The sequence below is a fragment of the Lactuca saligna genome, chromosome 5, assembly GCF_052625555.1.
Source record: "Lactuca saligna cultivar CGN05327 chromosome 5, ASM5262555v1, whole genome shotgun sequence".
NCBI lineage: Eukaryota > Viridiplantae > Streptophyta > Magnoliopsida > Asterales > Asteraceae > Lactuca > Lactuca saligna.
Window position 1 is genome coordinate 182689794 of NC_136421.1, and position 20467 is coordinate 182710260.

At 33.3% G+C, this 20467-nt stretch overlaps 1 protein-coding gene across 1 annotated transcript; it reads right to left on the bottom strand.

Annotated features, from left to right (window-relative positions):
• Positions 1 to 19026: 19026 nt before the first annotated feature.
• On the bottom strand, positions 19027 to 19523 carry LOC144997105 (histone H4-like). Its single transcript, XM_078956933.1, has one exon. The coding sequence runs from the start codon at positions 19456 to 19458 to the stop codon at positions 19147 to 19149; it is 312 nt and encodes a 103-aa protein (XP_078813059.1). The 5' UTR covers positions 19459 to 19523; the 3' UTR covers positions 19027 to 19146.
• Between the last annotated feature and the right edge of the window lie 944 nt (positions 19524 to 20467).

Genomic DNA, 20467 nt, shown 5'->3' on the forward strand with positions numbered 1-20467 from the left:
CAACAATGGACTTTGTGCTAATTCCTTAGGTCAATCCTTAGGAACGAATGAAGGAAGGATAGTTGATTCTTAGGGTAAAACCTTAAGAAATAAAGAAGATAATGGGGATGGGTAATTAGGTTGATTGTTTGAGTATTGAATATAATAATTATATTATTGTGGTTTGAAAACCCTATATGCTCACCAGGCTCCCAAGCCTGACCCACTCAATTTTCTTTGCATTACAGGTAATGGCACAAGAGTATAAGTTGGTGGACTTGACGAGAGATTTTGGATTATAGATCAGTAGTTATAAATAATTGTTGTAACGTCTATTTTATATTGTTTATGCTTTTGGTCTGTATCGGAACATGATATCCCGAGATTTTGTTATTTAATGAAAATACATTTCTTTAAAGAAATGCTTTGATAATTTCTTATCACATTTTGTTTTGGGAACAAATTTCGCAAAAGTTTTCTTTAAACGATTACTCTGATTTTAAAACAAAGCATAAACAAATCGATCTTTTATGGCCGTGAAAATGGGGATGTCACATCTCAACCCTAGTATACGTCTAGAACCATAAAGTCACTAACTTGGTGACTTTGCATGCCCCATAAAGGCCCAACTTCAACATATAGCATAATACTTTCACCAAATGGACATAAACTCGTGCATGGGGATTGTAAACCCTAAAGGTGCCAACTTTATAGACCTTAAACCTCAGAAACACCAAGAGTGGCAACTCATAGCTCCTGTAGTGGTATTAACAACTAGATCTTATTCTTGGGTCCAAAAAGGGACCAAAACTCATATAGAATATATCTAAGCCATAAATGAACAAGTTCGTAGCTTTATACCTCAAACAAGCTGAAAATGTTGCAAATAATCAAGATCCACAAGCTCTTCCTTTATCCACCACCATGCACCAAGCCTCTACTTCTTGAATATGGACCAAAACACACCAAAATGAACACAATGAGCTCAAAACACAAAGGTGGGGCTTAGGGTTTTGAATATGAGGCTAAAAGGTCAGAGGAAGCTGAGAAAGAAGGGTTTCATGAGCCATAAAGATGATTATATAGCGTCCAACCCCGAAATTAGGGTTTTCATTAAAGCACGCATATGCTCCGCATACATGGATGTACGCCTCATGTATGTGTCCGGAACCCCGTCCAAGCCTCGCATGAGTAAGCTAAGCGTACAATGTGGTACACCCCGCGTACATGCTTCGCAGCTTGTACGCCAAGCGTATCATGTGTTACACCCCCGCGTAAAACACAAAGACCAAAATGCAATTAATCAATACACAAGGGGCAATAATGAACATACCAGGATTCCAAGTGTTACACTATATCATCAATACAAAAATGTTTTTAGAAATTGAATATAAATAATTTATAAAATAAGAAAATGTTTTATTTTGTATGTTTGAAAGCATAAAAGTATATCTTATTAAATAGATTTAAGTAATATTTATAATGTGTATAATAAAAAAAATCCATCATTACTTCATAATCTAGAAAAAAGAGGGATGTCATTTTAATTTGGGATTTTAAGGCAAAATGGTTTTGCTTTTGTAAAATTGTTTTGACATTGTATAAATTGAATGTGAATAACAATGCATGTTGGTGTGTGCATACTAGGACATTTCTTTTTTAAGTGAATTGTTGACTTTTAGTTTTTTCAAAAGGTTAAAAAATTATAAAAGATGTTTATGTCTTTTGAAATTACTTTTTATAAAAGATGTTTGACATTTAAAAATGTCTTTTGAAATTACTTTCTTGATAAGATTAGATGGTTATTTTTTTAAAATACAACTTTTACCTTTTTAAAATATAAACTAACTTCAAATCAAGAAATATTAAACAAATCTTTTTAAAACATAAATTAACTTCAAAAATCAAGAGATATTAAGCAAACACTTTTTTTTGGTGTTTTTCTCTTTTTTGAAGTTGATCGTTTGACTTTTACCCTTGAAATAAACTTTTTTACACAAAAAAAATGTTATTTCTTTATACACACCAATCTATTCCACACACCAATCTAACATAGTTTGACTTTTATCTTCTTTTTTTTTGACAACTTTTTCTTATTTTAAGGATTTGTATCCACTAATAGACAAGTATTATTCAATAGGTCCTACTTTTCACACACCAACCTACAACACCATCTTATACCATTGAACTTACTTTTTAGGTGAATGATGACTATATAATTATCATTTGCATTACTTCTTAGGTTATGATTACAATATAATTATTATTTTGATTAACTTTTATCATTATTTCATTATAACAAAATCAATAAAGTTTTATTATTTAATAATTATATTTTTATTGCTAACTTTATTAATATTAATAATTTTAAACTTATTTTTTATTAAGATAAAAAAACAATAATAATTTTATTTTTATAATATAATAATATAAATAGTATTATAAAAAAATAAAATTCAAAATAAATTTTCATCAATATTTTTTTACCTTATCCACGACAAAAACAAACGACAACAATAATTTTGTATGGCTATGCCCCTACGAAGAATTTGGGTGTGTTTGTAACAACGTAAAATTTTCAAAATAATTTTTCATTTTTAAAACATACGATTACTCATAAAATAATGTCAAAAAATAATGTATCAAATGTTATCATCACAAAACATATCCCAAAATCTCGAAACATAAACTCCATGAGTGTGTACGGATCATGCCGGCGCCTTCCTGCGATCATCACTAGAACCTGAAACACATAACACAACAACTGTAAGCATAAATGTTTAGTGAGTTCCCCAAGATACCACATACAACACATACGCCACTCAAGGCCACAGTACGACCCTCCAGTCAATGTGTCTCAGTGGGACCTTCTAGTCTCGTAACTCGTTGGACCCTTTGGTCCGGTCATAGCTCGTTGGACCCTTCGGTCTGGACTATATCGTTGGACCCTCCGGTCCGGTCTACACAATTCATAGCATACATATATCAAAGCACATAATCTCAAACATACACATCGCACACAAGACCCTCCGGTCTACACTTAGATACCACTCTAGGTAATGTATAGTGAGAAGACTCACATCGGATATCTTGGATAACCTCGCACACGTATACATTGATCTAGCCTCCGCCTAAACACATAAACAATTATCTCAAAATAATAACGGCTCTCCAGACTAGACTAGCCTCTTCGATGTCCTTTAAGAAGGCTAAAAGCTCATTTTACCCTTCAAATGGTCCTCAAGTCCAGTTGTTGACCAAACCCTAAAAGTCAACAAAAGTCATCGGTCAAACTTTGACCATACTCTTCGAGTGCACTCGTGTGACTCGGCGAGTCCATGCATATCTTCTTCGCCCCTGATCCTCACTCGACTCATTGAGTTAACCCCTCACTCAACGGGTTATCACAGGTCATGAATCGTGGGGCAACCCGACTCGACTCATCGAGTCCCCTTATGGACTCGGCGAGTTCCTCCCCTGATAACACTCAAACGGCCTTCTGAGGTCAGATCTGCTTCTCCGACTAGTATATCTAAACTTCTAGCACTCAAAAGTCACGTAAAGGTTCAAGCTTTATGTTCATGCAACGCATATAAGACAAAAAATGGAGAGATAACCTTTAAAATGGGGATCTACTCTTAAGACTCACATGAAGCAACATAAAGCTAGAAGTTTGGGACCTTTTGGACTTCTCAAGGTCCAGATCTATCATCTACACCCATTGGGACATCATATGCTTCAAGATTTAACTCAAAATGGTGCAAAGGAAACCCTAGATTCAAGGAATCTATCAAATACACGAAATAGGAAGGAACTTGTACCTCAAAACGTGAATCTCAGTGTGAACAACACAGTTCCAAGCTCCACAATCGATCTAGTTTGGATTTTCTCACTCCTTCTTGCAAGATCACACCAAAGGATGAAGAATTAGCCTCCAAACTGCTCTCTAAGCTCTCTTTGCTCTCTAGGGTTTTCACAGGGGAGTAGTGGCCGCAAATGAAAGTCATAAGGGCCTTTAAATAGGGCTCAGGCCTTGAGATTTAGGGTTTCACTTTACAGCACGGACTCGTCGAATCCACACATCGACTAGTCGAGTCCGATCATTAATCCAGCCAAAAATTCGCGATCCTACTCGGCAAGTCTGAGCGTCAACTCGCCAAGTCCCTACACAAAACTCAAAATCCTCCTTAATAAATGAAAATAGTTTTGCCACATGTAACTCTCTTATTAACTTGGACACATGTCATTTTTTGGTATTTTTGAATAAATGTTTTTTCCATATGTCATTTTCTCATTGTTTATCTTTTTTTAATTAATACATCATATTTACACCTCAATTAATAATTGTCTTATTTAAAAATAACCATTAAATTACAATATTACAACTTATATACTATTGAATATGTTTCCTTTTAAATTTAAATTTTAAATTTTAAATTTCAAATTTAAATAAATTTTTTATTTAAACTTTCATATTTAATTTTTTTATTTTATCCAACCCGTATAACATACGGCCAACCCGTATAACATACGGGTATCACAACTAGTAAATAATTAAAATAAGATACCTGAGAATCCGGATGTTACAGTGTTAATGCCCAACATTTGGTAAATAAAAAGGGTTATAAATGTAATATTTGGAGATATAATTTCACTTCATCAACATATTTGATTTAACAATTTCATTGCTTGATATAATAATATAAAAGATTAAATAAACACATGATTAAAAAAAGTAGTCATAAACTCATATAAACTCATATGTTAAAGAATAAATGCTTTTATTTAATGTTAATACATTATTATTTTATTTCAAAACTTATATATATATATATATATATATATATATATATATATATATATATATATATATATATATATATATATATATCAAAATAATGATACTTAATGTTAAAAAAAATTAGAAACCAATATAACTAATGAAGTATCATACATGTCGAATTTGTTTATATGTGAGATAGATTATTTATGAAATAAATATATTCAAAAATAAAATTAATAAAAGATAATATGTTGTATATGTTTGTAAAGTTAAAGGGAAGAAAATAGAAAATAATATATAAATAAAGGGGCATAAGTAGTATTAAATGTATTTTATTGTTTTCCTATTCTTGGTAGTTAATGATTACGTCACTAATGTTAAAAGTTATGTTTAAGAAATAAAAAGAAAGTTAGAATCAAATATATAGGTTAACACAATAGTTGGTGTGCAGTAGATTTGAAATAGGATGGTGTGTAAAAAGTAACACCCTTATTCAATTCAAATTTATTTCACCTTTTTATTGTATATTGCCAATATTTATGCTTTGAAGACCGTGTTTTATTTCTAAAAACACTAAATGATCATAATATGAAAAAACTACAAAAAAAAAATTATATTGAACATTGAACATCATTAATACATTTAAATTTCCAATAAACTACTTCATTTTATATAAACAGAAAATGAATCATTTAAAAGTATATTAACAATCTTCAAAAAAAAATTGTTCACCATCGGAATCAGCTTCAACCAAAAAACTGCCGCCGACAACAACTAACTAGCGGTAACCAAATAACGCCGGAGACAAAACGAGAGAAAGAAGTTCATGAGAAAAGACCACCGGAACCACCATTTACCATCGTGAACCACCTAGACCAGATCGAGAAAAGCGAGACAATCATCATTTACGCCGGAGAAAAAACAATAGATCGCCGGAAAGAAAGAACGAGAGAAATAGCACCCTGAGAAAGTTTGTCGTCGAAGCATCAGACCAGTGGTTATTGGCTATAAACGTTGCACCGTAAAGCAGATCGTCGTCGCCGGAAATTTTGTCGTCTGCGGAGATTTTGTCGTCGCCAGAAATAGCTTCGTCGCCGGAAATCACATCCCGCATCTTTGGCTCTTACTCTTGGTGGCTGAAATAGTTTTGCTAGGGTTTGAACAAAGTAAGTCTTTTATATCTTATCATTTTATATTAACACCCCCCAAAATTTGAAGACATTTCATTTTAGACACCCTAAATTTAAACTTTTTATATTTTCTGCATTCCTTTATTTACTTTCGTATGTATAAAAAGAATTTCTAATGAAACATTAAATATAATCGGCCAATGAATAGTATTAATATTATAATAATTAATAAATTAACCATAGATTTAAATTTTGAAATCGGAAATTAATGGACGACCAAAATTTTGAATTTGATGATTCCATATTCACTCAATTTTCAAAACTAAATTCTAGTTTGAAAATAAAAAGTTGAATTATTTTTTAATTACATAACATGCAAATCAATTTGTTAATATGGATTTTATGGTTAAAAAAACCACAATGGACCACTTACATGCAAATTAGTTTATATGGCAATCATTTTCTCAAATATGGTAGCATAATTAGTTTATAAGGCGTGCATTTACGATATCAGTTTTTAATTAATTTTTTAATCAGTTTTTAATTAATTTTTGTAATCAGTTTTTTATTAATTTTTTTTGTTTTATTTCAATTTTCAGGGAAAAATGGCTAATATTTTGGATTTTTCTACCAATGAAATACAATTTTTAATCTTATATTTATATGTGTATATTTATTTGATATATTTATCGATTTTTTAACATTAAATTTTTCTCTTAATTTTTAGGTTTTTAGATCTCTTGAAGATTTGAAGTATTGGGTACAAAATATTACACGTTCTTAAGGTTATGTTACAGTTGCTAAACGATCGAAGGCAACAACTTTGGGATTCAAATCTAAATTATTTTTTTTGTTGTGACCGTAGTGGTATAAGCAGAAGTAAAAATGTGGAAACAAAAAAATTAATTGTCCATTCGAATTGATAGCAAACTATTTGAAGGCACAAGACGGTTGGAAGTTAAAGGTCGTACGTGATGATCACAATCACGAACCATCAATGTATATTGAGGGTCATTCACTTGCAATGCGATTGTCGGATAAAAAGACTCGTTTGGGCCATGATTTGACAAATGTTAAACCACTAGATATTTTTTCAACATTAAGGCAACAAAATGAAAATAACATGTTTTCACTAAAAACTATATACAAGTGTCGCCATAAGTTTATTATGATATCTCAACGAGAAGGTAGAAGCCTTATACAAAATGTTATGCACATTTTGCATTCTAAACGTTATAGTTATGAGTATCGTTTAAACGAGAGCACTAACGAGTTAGAGGAGTTGTTTTTTATGCACCCAATATCATTACAGATGTTGCAAGCATTTCCGTATGTGGTGTTGATGGATGTTACATACAAAACAAACAAGTATAATCTTCCTTTTCTAGAGATTGTTGGTGTCACTTCTATGGGACTGACGTTTTCTATAGCCTTCGCATTCATGCATAGTGAAAAAACAAGCAACTACAGGTGGGCATTGACTTGTTTGAAATTGATGATTAACGTTTTCTATAGCCTTCACATTCACGCCTGTAGTTGCTTGTAATCATTTACTTTGTGGATAACATCGTTACTGATAGAGATTTGGCGTTGATGAAGACGTGCGAAGATGTTATCCACAAAGTAATCATTTACTTTATAGGTGGCATATATTCAACGATATAACAAAGCATTGTAGGAAACATATCAAATCGGATAAGACTTGGGGTTCTCTTCATCCAATGTGGAAGAAATTAGTCGAATCTCCGATACCGAGTGCATACATGCAAGCGTATGCAGACCTTCAATCGTTAATGTACAAAGATCCAGGTATCATTAATATAACCTAAACTCTTAATTTTATTTAATAATTATTATTCATTCAATCATACTAATTTGATTTTTCTTCATATTTTAGTTGTTTTTGGGTATCTTTATAATACTTGGTCAAAGAAGTATCCCGACAAATTTGTATCATTATGGATCGACAAAAGTACCAATTTTGGAAATGCAACAACAAATAGAGTTGAGAGCCAACACTCAGCTAAAAAAACACCTAGCATCACGAAAATGAGTTTTGATAAATTCATATATGTTATTGAAATAGTCGTACAGTCACAAGACACAGCTATCAAAGAGAGTTTCACAAGGAGCATAATCATTCGTAAACCAAATTTTAAGGATGAGATATTCAATTCACTACGACATCATGTTTCAGAGCATGCTTTGGAAAAAATACTAGAAGAGCTTCATCGGTTAAAAGGATTTGTACCAACTCCTGAGAATTGTGGTTGTCAACTACGAACATGCTTTGGTTTACCATGCACTCACGAACTTGCGATGTATGTCGATGCAGGTATGTCAAATGTATTGTATTAAATTGACAAGTTTTATATGTATAATCACATTATAACATTTTGACTTTTTTACTACATGTTCACCTCTTCCGTTGGATTCAATTAATATTTTTGGAGAACGCTTGATTTTAAGCCTTGTGTATCTATGGATTATGGAAATCTTAATCTTGATGATCATATGCAAAGGTGGAAGGAAAAATCCAACAATCAACCAGATCATATCAAATACAGTTATATAAGAAAGATGGAAGAGATAATTGATCCCTCAAAAATTATGATCAATGAACCTTCGATTAAGAAAAATAATCATGGACGCCCGAAAGTGAAGCATGGTCACCATCAAAGTCAAGCTCCTCACTGATACAGTTGTTCAGACTTGAATCAGGAACCACCTTGGCATAGTTCATCATTTTTCGCCTTAAACGATGAACCGACTAGGCATAGTTCATCATTCTTCGACTTGAACAAGGAACCGACTGGGCATAGTTCATCATTCTTTGAATTGAACGATGAACCAGCTAAGCATAGTTCATTCTGCATGGGCATAAACGAGGAACCAATAGGCCAATGTTCGTACCAGTTTGACTTGAATGAGGAACCAACATGCCAATGGTCGTACCGTTTGACTTGAAAGAGGAAGCACTAATGGAACATAGTTCATTATTGAAGAGTATTCCTGATGTATTTCATGATTACATCGACAATATACAAGATGTACTCGGTGATGGAAACTGTGGGTTTCGAGCGGTAGCTGTTAGTCTAGGGCACAGTGAAGACCAATGGCTATACATTCAGAAATAATTGCTTGAAGAGTTACAAAGTCAATTTTATGTTGGTTCGAATCACTAGCATATTTGTGACATTGGATGATTATGCCTTTGACTGGTTACTTGATTGTCGACAAGTTTGGTGTGACATCCCAAAATCACGGCCAGAAAAAACCGGTTTTGTTTATACTTTATTTCAAAATCAGAGTTATCTTTTAATAAAAGGGTTGCGGAATTTGTCCCAAAACAATAATATGATAAAGATTTATCGAAAGCATTTCCATAGAAATGTATTTCATTAAAAGACTCGGGATGTCATGTTCGTACAGATCAAAAGTATAAACAGTACAATATAAGCCTTACCACATTATTTCATATCTACAGGCCTATATCTATAATCCCTCGTCCAAACCATCACACCTATGCTCATGCGCCACTACCTGTAATGCATAAAACTGAGTGGGTCAGGCTTGGGAGCCTGGTGAGCACATAGGGTTTTCAACCCACAATAAATAATTTTATTAATTTCATCAATCAATAATAACCCGATTACCCGTTCCCGTTATCCTCACTTTACGTCCCTAAACACCTATCATAAGGGACCTAGCCTAAGGATCATCATCGGGACGAACACTACTGCTAAGGGGATTCCTCAGCAATAAATGTCCTAATAGGCAACCATGTGGGGGATGGAGTACACCGGTGAACACATCGTTCACAACACCTACAGGTTGCGAGCCTGCTAGTGTTCCACTGGACTGTCTAGAAGAGTCCGTGGTCATCATCTATACTCCGCTAGATGACTGGATCAACAACAACAACATCGAGGCCTCTCATCATTTTATCACACATCACCTATTACATCTACCCATGTTTTACCTCAACATTTTCGTAGATATAAAATACATATACAGTTTAAATCATTGAAAACATGTATAACAACGTTCATCTAACGTAGATAGCAAGTATTCAGATAATATGCACACATAGCACGTAATTTATATAAAATACTTCATATCTATGTGTACGCTGAAAGTAACTATGCACTCACCGGAAAAGGTGGTGATTCCGAACTCAGACAGCGCTTCGCTTCTTAAAAAGAATTTTTTCTTCGACGAAACCTAGTATTATTACCACTAGAGTTTAGTTTATTATTCGTCAAGACTAATTAATAGTCTAGCTATTATTATTATTATTATTATTATATAAGCGTCAAAAAAATACTTATATAACCCATAATAATAGCCCAAGTATTTATTATAAGTTCCTAATAACGTTACTATAATTAAATAAAAGTTATATTAAAAATAGCGTAGGCGTAGCTCACTTACAGCGGGTTTTATAGAAAACCGGGCTTTGCTTGGAGCAGCGTTCCCGAGCCGAAAAGCTCTTCTTCTCAGAGCCTTCGAGCACTCCGGGGCTTCCGCCTCGTGCTAGGGAGGTTCCCTAGGCTTTTCGGGGGATTTCGGGGCTAGAGAGAGGTTCTAGAGAGAGAGAGAGAGTAAAGAGAAGAAAGAATGGGAAAGGTGTGAAGAAAATGAGGGTGGGAGAGGTGGTATTTATAGGGTGAAATGTGGCTGAACTTGGTGCCACATGTCACCATCTGGTGGCAAGCCTTGGGGAGAAAGCAATGGCCAAGATTGTGCCACATCACCCATTTTCGCACAGCACACTTCCGACTTCTAAAATCCGTAACTTTCACATACGACCTCCGTTTTTGACGTTCTTTATATCCACGCGTAGGTAATAACAAGATCTACAACTTTCATTTTGACACTGTCAGCTAATTCTCGACCGATCTTAAATTTAACAGTACAAGGAGATTATACTGTTAAACGTCTGCGTAAAATTAATAACTTCTACATACGGACTCTGTTTTTGTCTGTCTTTTTACCGTTGATTTCCTATTAATGAGATCTTCAACTCTCATTTACGTTGCGTAAGCCAAAAACCGCTCGAACTAAAATTCGAGTTTCAGGTCGTGCACTGCTAAGCCGAATCTTAGAAAAATCATAACTTCTTCATACGAAGTCAGATTTGGGCGTTCTTTTTATCGATGTTCTTAGTTTAACATATTCTACGACTTTTGTTTAGATTGCTAAGGCTAAAAAGTCTTCTATCGTAAATTCACTATTTACGTCTCCCGGTGTCGTGCCGGTTTTGCCGTAAAACTTCGGCGGGCCATAACTTCTTCGTTATAGCTCGGATTTCGGCATTCTTTATATGTACGGAAACCTTGAGACATATTCTACAACTTTATGTAGAGATATCGGGATTATCTCACACTTTAATTTTGACGCTCATTTTTATTCTTTATTAATTATACATTTATAATTAAATAATAAACACATAAACACACATAATTCACATAATACTCAAATATTTCATATTTATTACTTCAAAAAGAGTTACAATAGTTGACCTAGACTATTACATTGACAAAAATGCTTAGCCCTGAAAACCCGGGCGTTACAATTCTCACCCCCTTAGGATGATTCCGTCCCGGAATCATGCATCAGCAAACAGATGTGGATAGCGACTCATCATGTCATCCTCTGTTTCCCAAGTGAGATTCGGCCCATTCGAATGTTTCCATCGGACTAGCACCAAGTCGACCATCTTGCGTCGTAACTTCTTAGTCTTACGGTCAATAATTGCCTCAGACTCTTCGATCAGCCTTTTATTCTCATCCATCCTTAATTCCGAGATTGGAATTATGTCGGGAACATCTCCCATGAATTTCCTTAAATAACACACATGGAAGGTGTTATGAATACCATTGAGTTCTTCGGGCAATTCCAGCTTGTAAGCTTGGTTCCCAATCCTCTGAAGAACTTTGAATGGTCCAATAAACCTTGGACTCAACTTTCCTCGTTTCCCAAATCGTATAAGTCCCTTCCACGGTGAGACTTTAAGTAAAACGGAATCCCCAACTTCGAAGGTTATCGGTCGTCTTTTCTTGTCGGCATAGCTCTTCTGACGATCCTGAGCTGCTAACATTCTTTCCCTAATCACCTTCAATTTCTCAGCAGTCTCATGGACTATATCGGGGCCCATAAACTACTTCTCTCCGACTTCAAGCCAACAAGACGGCGTACGACACTTCTACCCATATAAGGCTTGATAAGGAGCCATCTTGATGCTCGAGTGAAAACTATTGTTGTAGGAAAATTCTACCAGAGGTAAGTGCTCGTCCCAATTCCCTTGGAATTCGAGGGTACATGCTCTCAGCATATCTTCCAACGTCTGAATCGTTCTTTCACTCTGACCATCAGTTTGCGGATGGTAAGCAGTAATCAAACACAACTTTGTACCCAACTCCTCTTGTAGACTCCTCCAAAACCTCGATGTAAAACGACTATCACGATCTGACACAATAGTAAGAGGGACACCGTGAAGTCTTACAATTTCCTTCATGTAAGCATTTGCGAGCTTATCCATAGACCACTTCTCATTGGCTGCTATGAAGTGTGCACTCTTGGTGAAACGATCCACCACTACCCAAATCATGTCGTGACCATTCTTCGTTCTGGGCAGTTTAGTCACAAAATCCATGGTGATATCTTCCCATTTTCCCATGGGTACAGGTAAGGGTTCTAAACTCCCATACGGTTTTTGATGTTGTGCCTTAACCCTCGCACATGTTACGCACTCAGCCACATACTTCGCAACATCGAGCTTCATCGTCGGCCACCAGTAGTAGGGTTTTAGGTCCCTATACATTTTAGTGCTACCGGGATGAATCGAGTAATGGTCTTGTGTGCTTCTTCCATTAGAAGATCTCTTATTCCTCCCGTCTTAAGTACCCAAATTCGATCTTGGAATACCTTCAGTCCTCGACTGTTCGTACCGAACACTAACGTTTTTCCCAAACATTCTTCCTTTCGGTCATCCTTCTCTAAGGCTTCTTCTTGAGCTTTCCTGATACTTTCCACAATCGTCGAGACGACTTCAATTCTTAACGCTCTTGGCCTTTTTCTTTCAAGATTGACTTTCCGACTGAGAGCATCAGCAACAATATTTGCTTTACCTGGGTGGTAAAGTATCTCACAGTCGTAGTCCTTGAGAAGTTCTAGCCAACGTCGTTGCCTCATGTTCAACTCCTTCTGATTAAAGAGATACTGGAGACTCTTATGATCAGTGAAGAGCTTGCACTTCGTGCCGTAGAGGTAATGCCTCCATATCTTTAAGGCAAATACTACCGCTGCCAACTCCAGATCATGAGTGGGGTAGTTCTTTTCGTGCTCTTTCAATTGTCGAGATGCGTATGCTATCACCTTTTCTCTTTGGGTCAGAACACAACCTAACCCGACTCCAGATGCATCACTATAAACTGCGAAATCTTCGACTCCATCGGGTAGAGAAAGTATCGGTGCTTCACATAACTTCTTCTTTAGCTTCTCGAACACCTCATCGTGTTTCTCACTCCATGTATACATAGCTCCTTTATGGGTCAAAGCTGTTAATGGAGCAGCTATCGAAGAAAAGCCTTGGATAAATCGTCGGTAATATCCGGCTAATCCTAGAAAGCTTCGAATCTCCGTGGGACTCTTCGGACGTTCCCACTTCATTACAGCCTCGATCTTGGCGGGGTCAACCATTATTCCTTCTTGGTTAACAACATGACCCAAGAATTGGACTTCCCGTATCTAAAAGTCACATTTGGAGAACTTTGCAAAAAGCTTCTCCTTCTTTAACACCTCCAACACTTCTCGTAGATGTTTGCCATGCTCTTCCTGGCTTTTCGAGTAGATGAGAATGTCGTCGATGAACACTATCACAGATTTATCAAGGAATGGTTTACAAACCCTATTCATCAAATCCATAAATGTTGCGGGAGCATTGGTTAGTCCGAATGACATAACCAAGAACTCGTAGTGTCCATACCTTGTTCTGAATGCAGTCTTCTCAATAACCTGCTCTCTCACCTTCTGCTGATGATATCCTGACCTAAGATTGATCTTTGAGAAGTAGCTCGAACCTTGCAGCTGATCGAATACATCATCAATCCTCGACAATGGATACTTGTTCTTCACCGTTGCCTTATTCAACTCTCGGTAGTCTATGCACATCCTCATGCTTCCGTCCTTCTTCTTCACGAATAACACTGGAGCTCCCCAGGGTGATGAACTAGGTCGAATGAAACCGCTGTCCAACAGCTCTTGAAGTTGCGTCATGAGCTCCTTCATCTCCGTCGGTGCTAATCGGTAAGGTGCCTTTGCTATCGGTGTTGTTCCTGGTAATAAGTCTATACGAAACTCTACTTGCCTATCAGGTGGTAATCCGGGAAGATCTTCGGGAAAGACTTCCGGATAATCACACACAACCGGTATATTCTGCACCTCTTTCTTTTCTTTCTTAGCATCGATTACGAATGCCAAGTACGATGCACATCCCTTGGACAAACATTTCTTGGCTTTCATCAAGGAGATGATTCCAGAACTCACTCTGTGTTTGTCCCCATACACCATAAATGATTCCTTTCCGGGTGGGTTTATCCTAACTATCTTCTTTCGGCATAATATCTCGACATCGTTGGCGCTAAGCCAATCCATACCCAAAACGATGTCGAAACCGTTTAACTCTATGGGTAATAGTTCCTCCTGGACTTCGTTTCCGTTTAGGTCAATGACGATGTTCCTAATATGATTACTAACATGTACGAATTTGCCACTTGCAACTTCTACAATTAGGGCGTTATCAATTTTTTCTACAGGTAATGCTAATTTCGCACTAAATTTATGCGACACAAACGAGTAGTTCTTTATATCCACGCGTAGGTAATAACAAGATCTACAACTTTCATTTTGACACTGTCAGCTAATTCTCGACCGATCTTAAATTTAACAGTACAAGGAGATTATACTGTTAAACGTCTGCGTAAAATTAATAACTTCTACATACGGACTCTGTTTTTGTATGTCTTTTTACCGTTGATTTCCTATTAATGAGATCTTCAACTCTCATTTACGTTGCGTAAGCCAAAAACCGCTCGAACTAAAATTCGAGTTTCAGGTCGTGCACTGCTAAGCCGAATCTTAGAAAAATCATAACTTCTTCATACGAAGTCAGATTTGGGCGTTCTTTTTATCGATGTTCTTAGTTTAACATATTCTACGACTTTTGTTTAGATTGCTAAGGCTAAAAAGTCTTCTATCGTAAATTCACTATTTACGTCTCCCGGTGTCGTACCGGTTTTGCCGTAAAACTTCGGCGGGCCATAACTTCTTCGTTATAGCTCGGATTTCGGCATTCTTTATATGTACGGAAACCTTGAGACATATTCTACAACTTTATGTAGAGATATCGGGATTATCTCACACTTTAATTTTGATGCTCATTTTTATTCTTTATTAATTATACATTTATAATTAAATAATAAACACATAAACACACATAATTCACATAATACTCAAATATTTCATATTTATTACTTCAAAAAGAGTTACAATAGTTGACCTAGACTATTACATTGACAAAAATGTTTAGCCCTGAAAACCCGGGCGTTACATTTGGTGTGATTGTTCATTTTGTAAGCCATGAACAATCTACAACCTGTTTCCCTCTTTGGAGAGGTCCTGAAGAGTTTCAACCTCGCCAAAACATTACAGTGGCACTTGTAGGCAGACATTATATTTCGGTGTCTTTAAAAGAAAATTACCCAATGCCTCCCACCACAACATATTGGAATGCTCATAAGAGCTCGTCTGCATCTTTCTGACAAACTATGTATTGGTTGCGTTTCGAAATATACAATCAACATAAACTTCATAGTTCTGAAATACCTTGGATACATATCAAGGATTAAGTATGAATGTAATTGAACTCTTTTGATATGTATTGCTTTAAAAAAAATTATTATTAGTATGTTATATTTGTAGTCTTTTGTTATAATATTTTTTAAATAAAACGATTTTAATAAATTACATACAAATAACCTAAAAATTATATATAAAAAAATTATATTTAACTATTTTATTTTGCAAGCTTATAACCTTAAAAATATATTAAAAAAAATTATATTTTACCTATTTTATTTTGCAAGTTTTAAAAAAAAAATTATATTTAACCTTTTTTATTTTGCAAGTTTAAAAAAATTATTAAAATATTTTTACATAAAAAGGTATTATAATTAATAAAAGTAAGTTAAATAATAATTATATGATAATGAATAATAATAAAAGTAAGCCAAATAGTAATTATATGGTAATGATTATTTAGAAAGTAAAATAAAAAATAAGGTTTCATTTAATTAGATTCTCTCTACTGTTTAAAAAGACCCTAATCATTAAACTTTTTTTTCTTAAATACTATCATTATATTATAATGATAATCTTTTTACTTTATGATTTTTTTCTGTAATTAAGAAGTAATGATGAAACTTTTTTTTTAATATGCAAATTACAAATTTCACGTAAATCTAAACATCAAAAACTTTATAAAAATATATTTAATGAGAAAACTTTTATGTTATCAAACATTTAAAATAAAACAGTCATATATATATATATATATATATATATATATATATATATATATATATATATATATATATATATATATATATATATATATAGGGTTAAGTTCAAATGAAAACACTATTTAATGTGAAAACGTGAAAACACTAATTTATGTTACTATTCTACTATGTAATTAATATGTATAGTATTGTATTAATTATAATAGGAATATATTCAATTTAATATTGCTATTCTACTATAGAATTTATATATATATATATATATATATATATATATATATATATATATATATATATATATGTGTGTGTGTGTGTAGTAATTTAGTAATTTCTAATATGAATGTTAAATATGTAATTGTTTATATATTCGGTGATGAATAATGTCATAAAGTTGTACATACAAAATTTTAATGTGAATATTAATGTGTGATTGTTTATATATTTGTTTATGAATAATGTCATATCGTTGTATATATAAAATTCATAGTAGAATAATAACATAAAGTAGTGTTCTTACGTTCTCACATTAAATAGTGTTCTCATTTGAACTTAACCCTATATATATATATATATATATATATATATATATATATATATATATATATATATATATATATATAAATCATTTTTTATAAATATATTATAAAGTACTTATATATAATTTATGTAAAAATGTAGCTATCAACTAAAAGCATTCAAATTATAATCCATAATTTGTAGTATATGTAATTTTATTTTAATAATGTTTCGATTTTATATAATCCATAATTTGTAGTATCCATTAATATTTTTTTAAAATTAAAAAGATAATTTATATGTATGTTTAAAAAATCAAATCAAAAACTTGAAAATTATATTCCAGCAACCATACATTGTCATTGTCGGCTTCCGCTATCCGTCATGCGTTGTCGACTTTTTGCTCTCTGTCTTCTCCCCTTCACATGCAGTAGTGATGTTCCGATGCAACGACGATTTGGCGGTTGTGGTGATATGACGACGATGGTCGTCCGATTGCGGTTGCGGCATCAAATAACATACAAGAGTGTAATATACTTTGAGAAAAATATGGTGTTAGGTTAGTACTAAATAGAGAATTTGGTTGTGAAACTGTATAGATTTTTATTTATCTTTTAATGAAGAATAGGACGGCATATTCAATAACCAAATGATTTTTTAAGCTTTTTTTTATCACCATACAAATACAAATGCCATCCACCTATTTAATTATTCCAGATACATTTTTTATAAATTTATTTAAACTATTATTTTATAAAATAAATTATACTATTATTGTCGTATTTATTTTATCAAAAAATGTTTGAAATTTTTGATAATAACAGAGTAAGTGAAATTTATTTGAATATAATAATTTTATTTAACTGTGGTGGTGGTGCTTTTATTCCATTTGTTATGTTTGGAGCTCATAAAAATATTTTGTATTCAATCTTAGAAGACAAAAAATTAGTAAGCGAACACGAGTTTGGTTGATGCCAAAAAAAAACTAAAAAAGGAGTATGCAGTTAAGAAAAAAAAACGAGTTAGTAATAGAAAAATTAAAAATTAAGTTTAGTAATATTAATAAAGTTAGTAATAAAAAAATTATTATATAATAAAATTATGAATAATTAGGTTATAATGAAAATCAGTCAAATGATAATAATTACCATCATTAAAAGTAAGACCCTTTCATAAACTAAGGAATTACAATTCTTAATGTTTGAAAAAACTAAAATCCCATAATAATTGGGGTCCAATAAGTGAATCTAATATCCAATTAATAAGACTTCAAAAATAATTTTTTTTTTAACCGTGCAAATTTTTATTAAAACACCACCTAGCAAGATGCTAGGGAGGAGGTCCAAAAATAATTACATGATAATAATAACCTACTAAGTAAGCCATTAAAATTATATAACAATAATAACCTAAAAAGTAAGTCTAATAGTGTATGATGAATGCTTAAAAAAACACTCAAATTTTCCATTTAAACACTCTATTTAATGTTTGGGGACATTTTATTTTACCATTTAAACAATTCTAATTAATGTTTATTTTTATTGGTTGAAATTGCATTGTTTTCCGAAAAAGATATTACAAGAAGTTGATTATAGGTTGATTTTTTATAAAAATAATTATAGGGTGTTTAAGAATTATACGTATACAGTAATCTTTTTTACTAGTTTCCTGTGTTTAAAAATTATCTTATTAGCAGCTTCCTTAATCTTTTTTACTAGTTTCCTGGTGTGTACGAAATAGGATAAAAAAATCAATCCCAAACTCCCGTAAACCAATATGCGTATACAGTAACAATAATCCAAGCTCGAAAGGATCAAATTCAACAAAAAAAATAATGAAGCTCGAATAAACATAAGTAGACAAACTTGAGTCCATTAATTGACTGAATCTCATGTATTGCATAAACATAGAATCACTCAAGAAGAAGAATTCCACAAGAAATTGATAAAAACAAATCGATTCGTGACCATCAATTAAACATCTAATACACGTGATATCCGATGAATTTGTATTAAGAGAATCATTCATGAAGAAATTGATAAAAAGTAACTGAATTTGTATTAGGCGACATCAATTACACATCATATCAATTCAGATTACATAATCTAACTAAAAAAAATCCTACACCCAGAAACAAAAAGATAGCAAATTTCTATCAACCACCAAACCCGTAGAGAGTACGACCTTGGCGCTTCAAAGCATAAACGACATCCATGGCAGTAACAGTTTTCCGGCGAGCATGCTCGGTATATGTGATGGCGTCACGGATGACGTTCTCGAGAAAGATCTTCAAAACTCCACGTGTCTCCTCGTAGATTAACCCACTGATACGCTTGACACCTCCTCGTCTGGCTAGACGGCGGATCGCCGGCTTGGTGATACCTTGGATGTTGTCCCGGAGAACCTTACGATGTCGTTTGGCTCCTCCCTTTCCCAATCCCTTGCCTCCTTTTCCTCTTCCTGACATTTTTTCTCTCGCTTTCTCTCTCTAGAATTGAGTTTGATTTTCGCTTGTGTTTGAAACCGGCGTGAGGGTTTCTACTTAAAGGTGGAATATGATCGTATGTTTGTGTATATCCGTTGGATGAGATGAAATAAGGGCCATATAAGCCGTACGATTGCAATCCGTGTGATGAGCTATTAAAGCTGTCGATTGGTTCGTTTGACATGTGCTGGATCTAGGTGAGGGTAACTCGGGTCATCCATTTTGCAACGTGCTAAATAAGTGGGTAAGAGTAATTTATAAAGTGTGTTTAGATAGAATAATCGATTAAGGTGTTGTATCATTTTATTTATTGGATTTAACGAGGAAATAATTAGTTTGTGACTTTGTGTAGACATATAATGGTGTTTTTTTATTTAATATGTAAATGTAAGCTTAATGGGTTTACTATGTTATCTAGTATTTATTTCACGTAAAATGTTTAAAACACTTTTTCTAACTATCCAGGTGTAATATATAAATTTAACTAAATTAGAATATATAAAAAAATTAACAAACATAAATTGAAAATACAGCAAGGAGTTCAAATGGACAAAAATTACATGCGAATATCTAGAATCGGATTTTGTAATATTTCTATTGCCAAACCAACGCCTTTTTTTAGCGTATATAAATATATCATTATGTTGTTTTTAACCTTTTTTGTTTGTTCGTATTGATTTTATTATTCTTCATTCCATCAAAAATATATACTCGATTGGGATTGACTTCTTAATTTTAAAATTTATCATATAAAAGAGACCATCCTATCACGTGAGGATAACGATATTTTTTAGATGTTCAAAAAAATTCATAGAACTTTTTTATTGCTCATTACTATTAACCCTATTCAATTGGTAAAAATAAAAAACACCACTATTATCAACATTATCAGTTTTTCTTATAAACTCATCTCACTGGTAAAAAAAAATTCATTAAACTTTATAAATATACAAAAATATATTGGCAAAGTTCTACCTATGACCACTCGAAT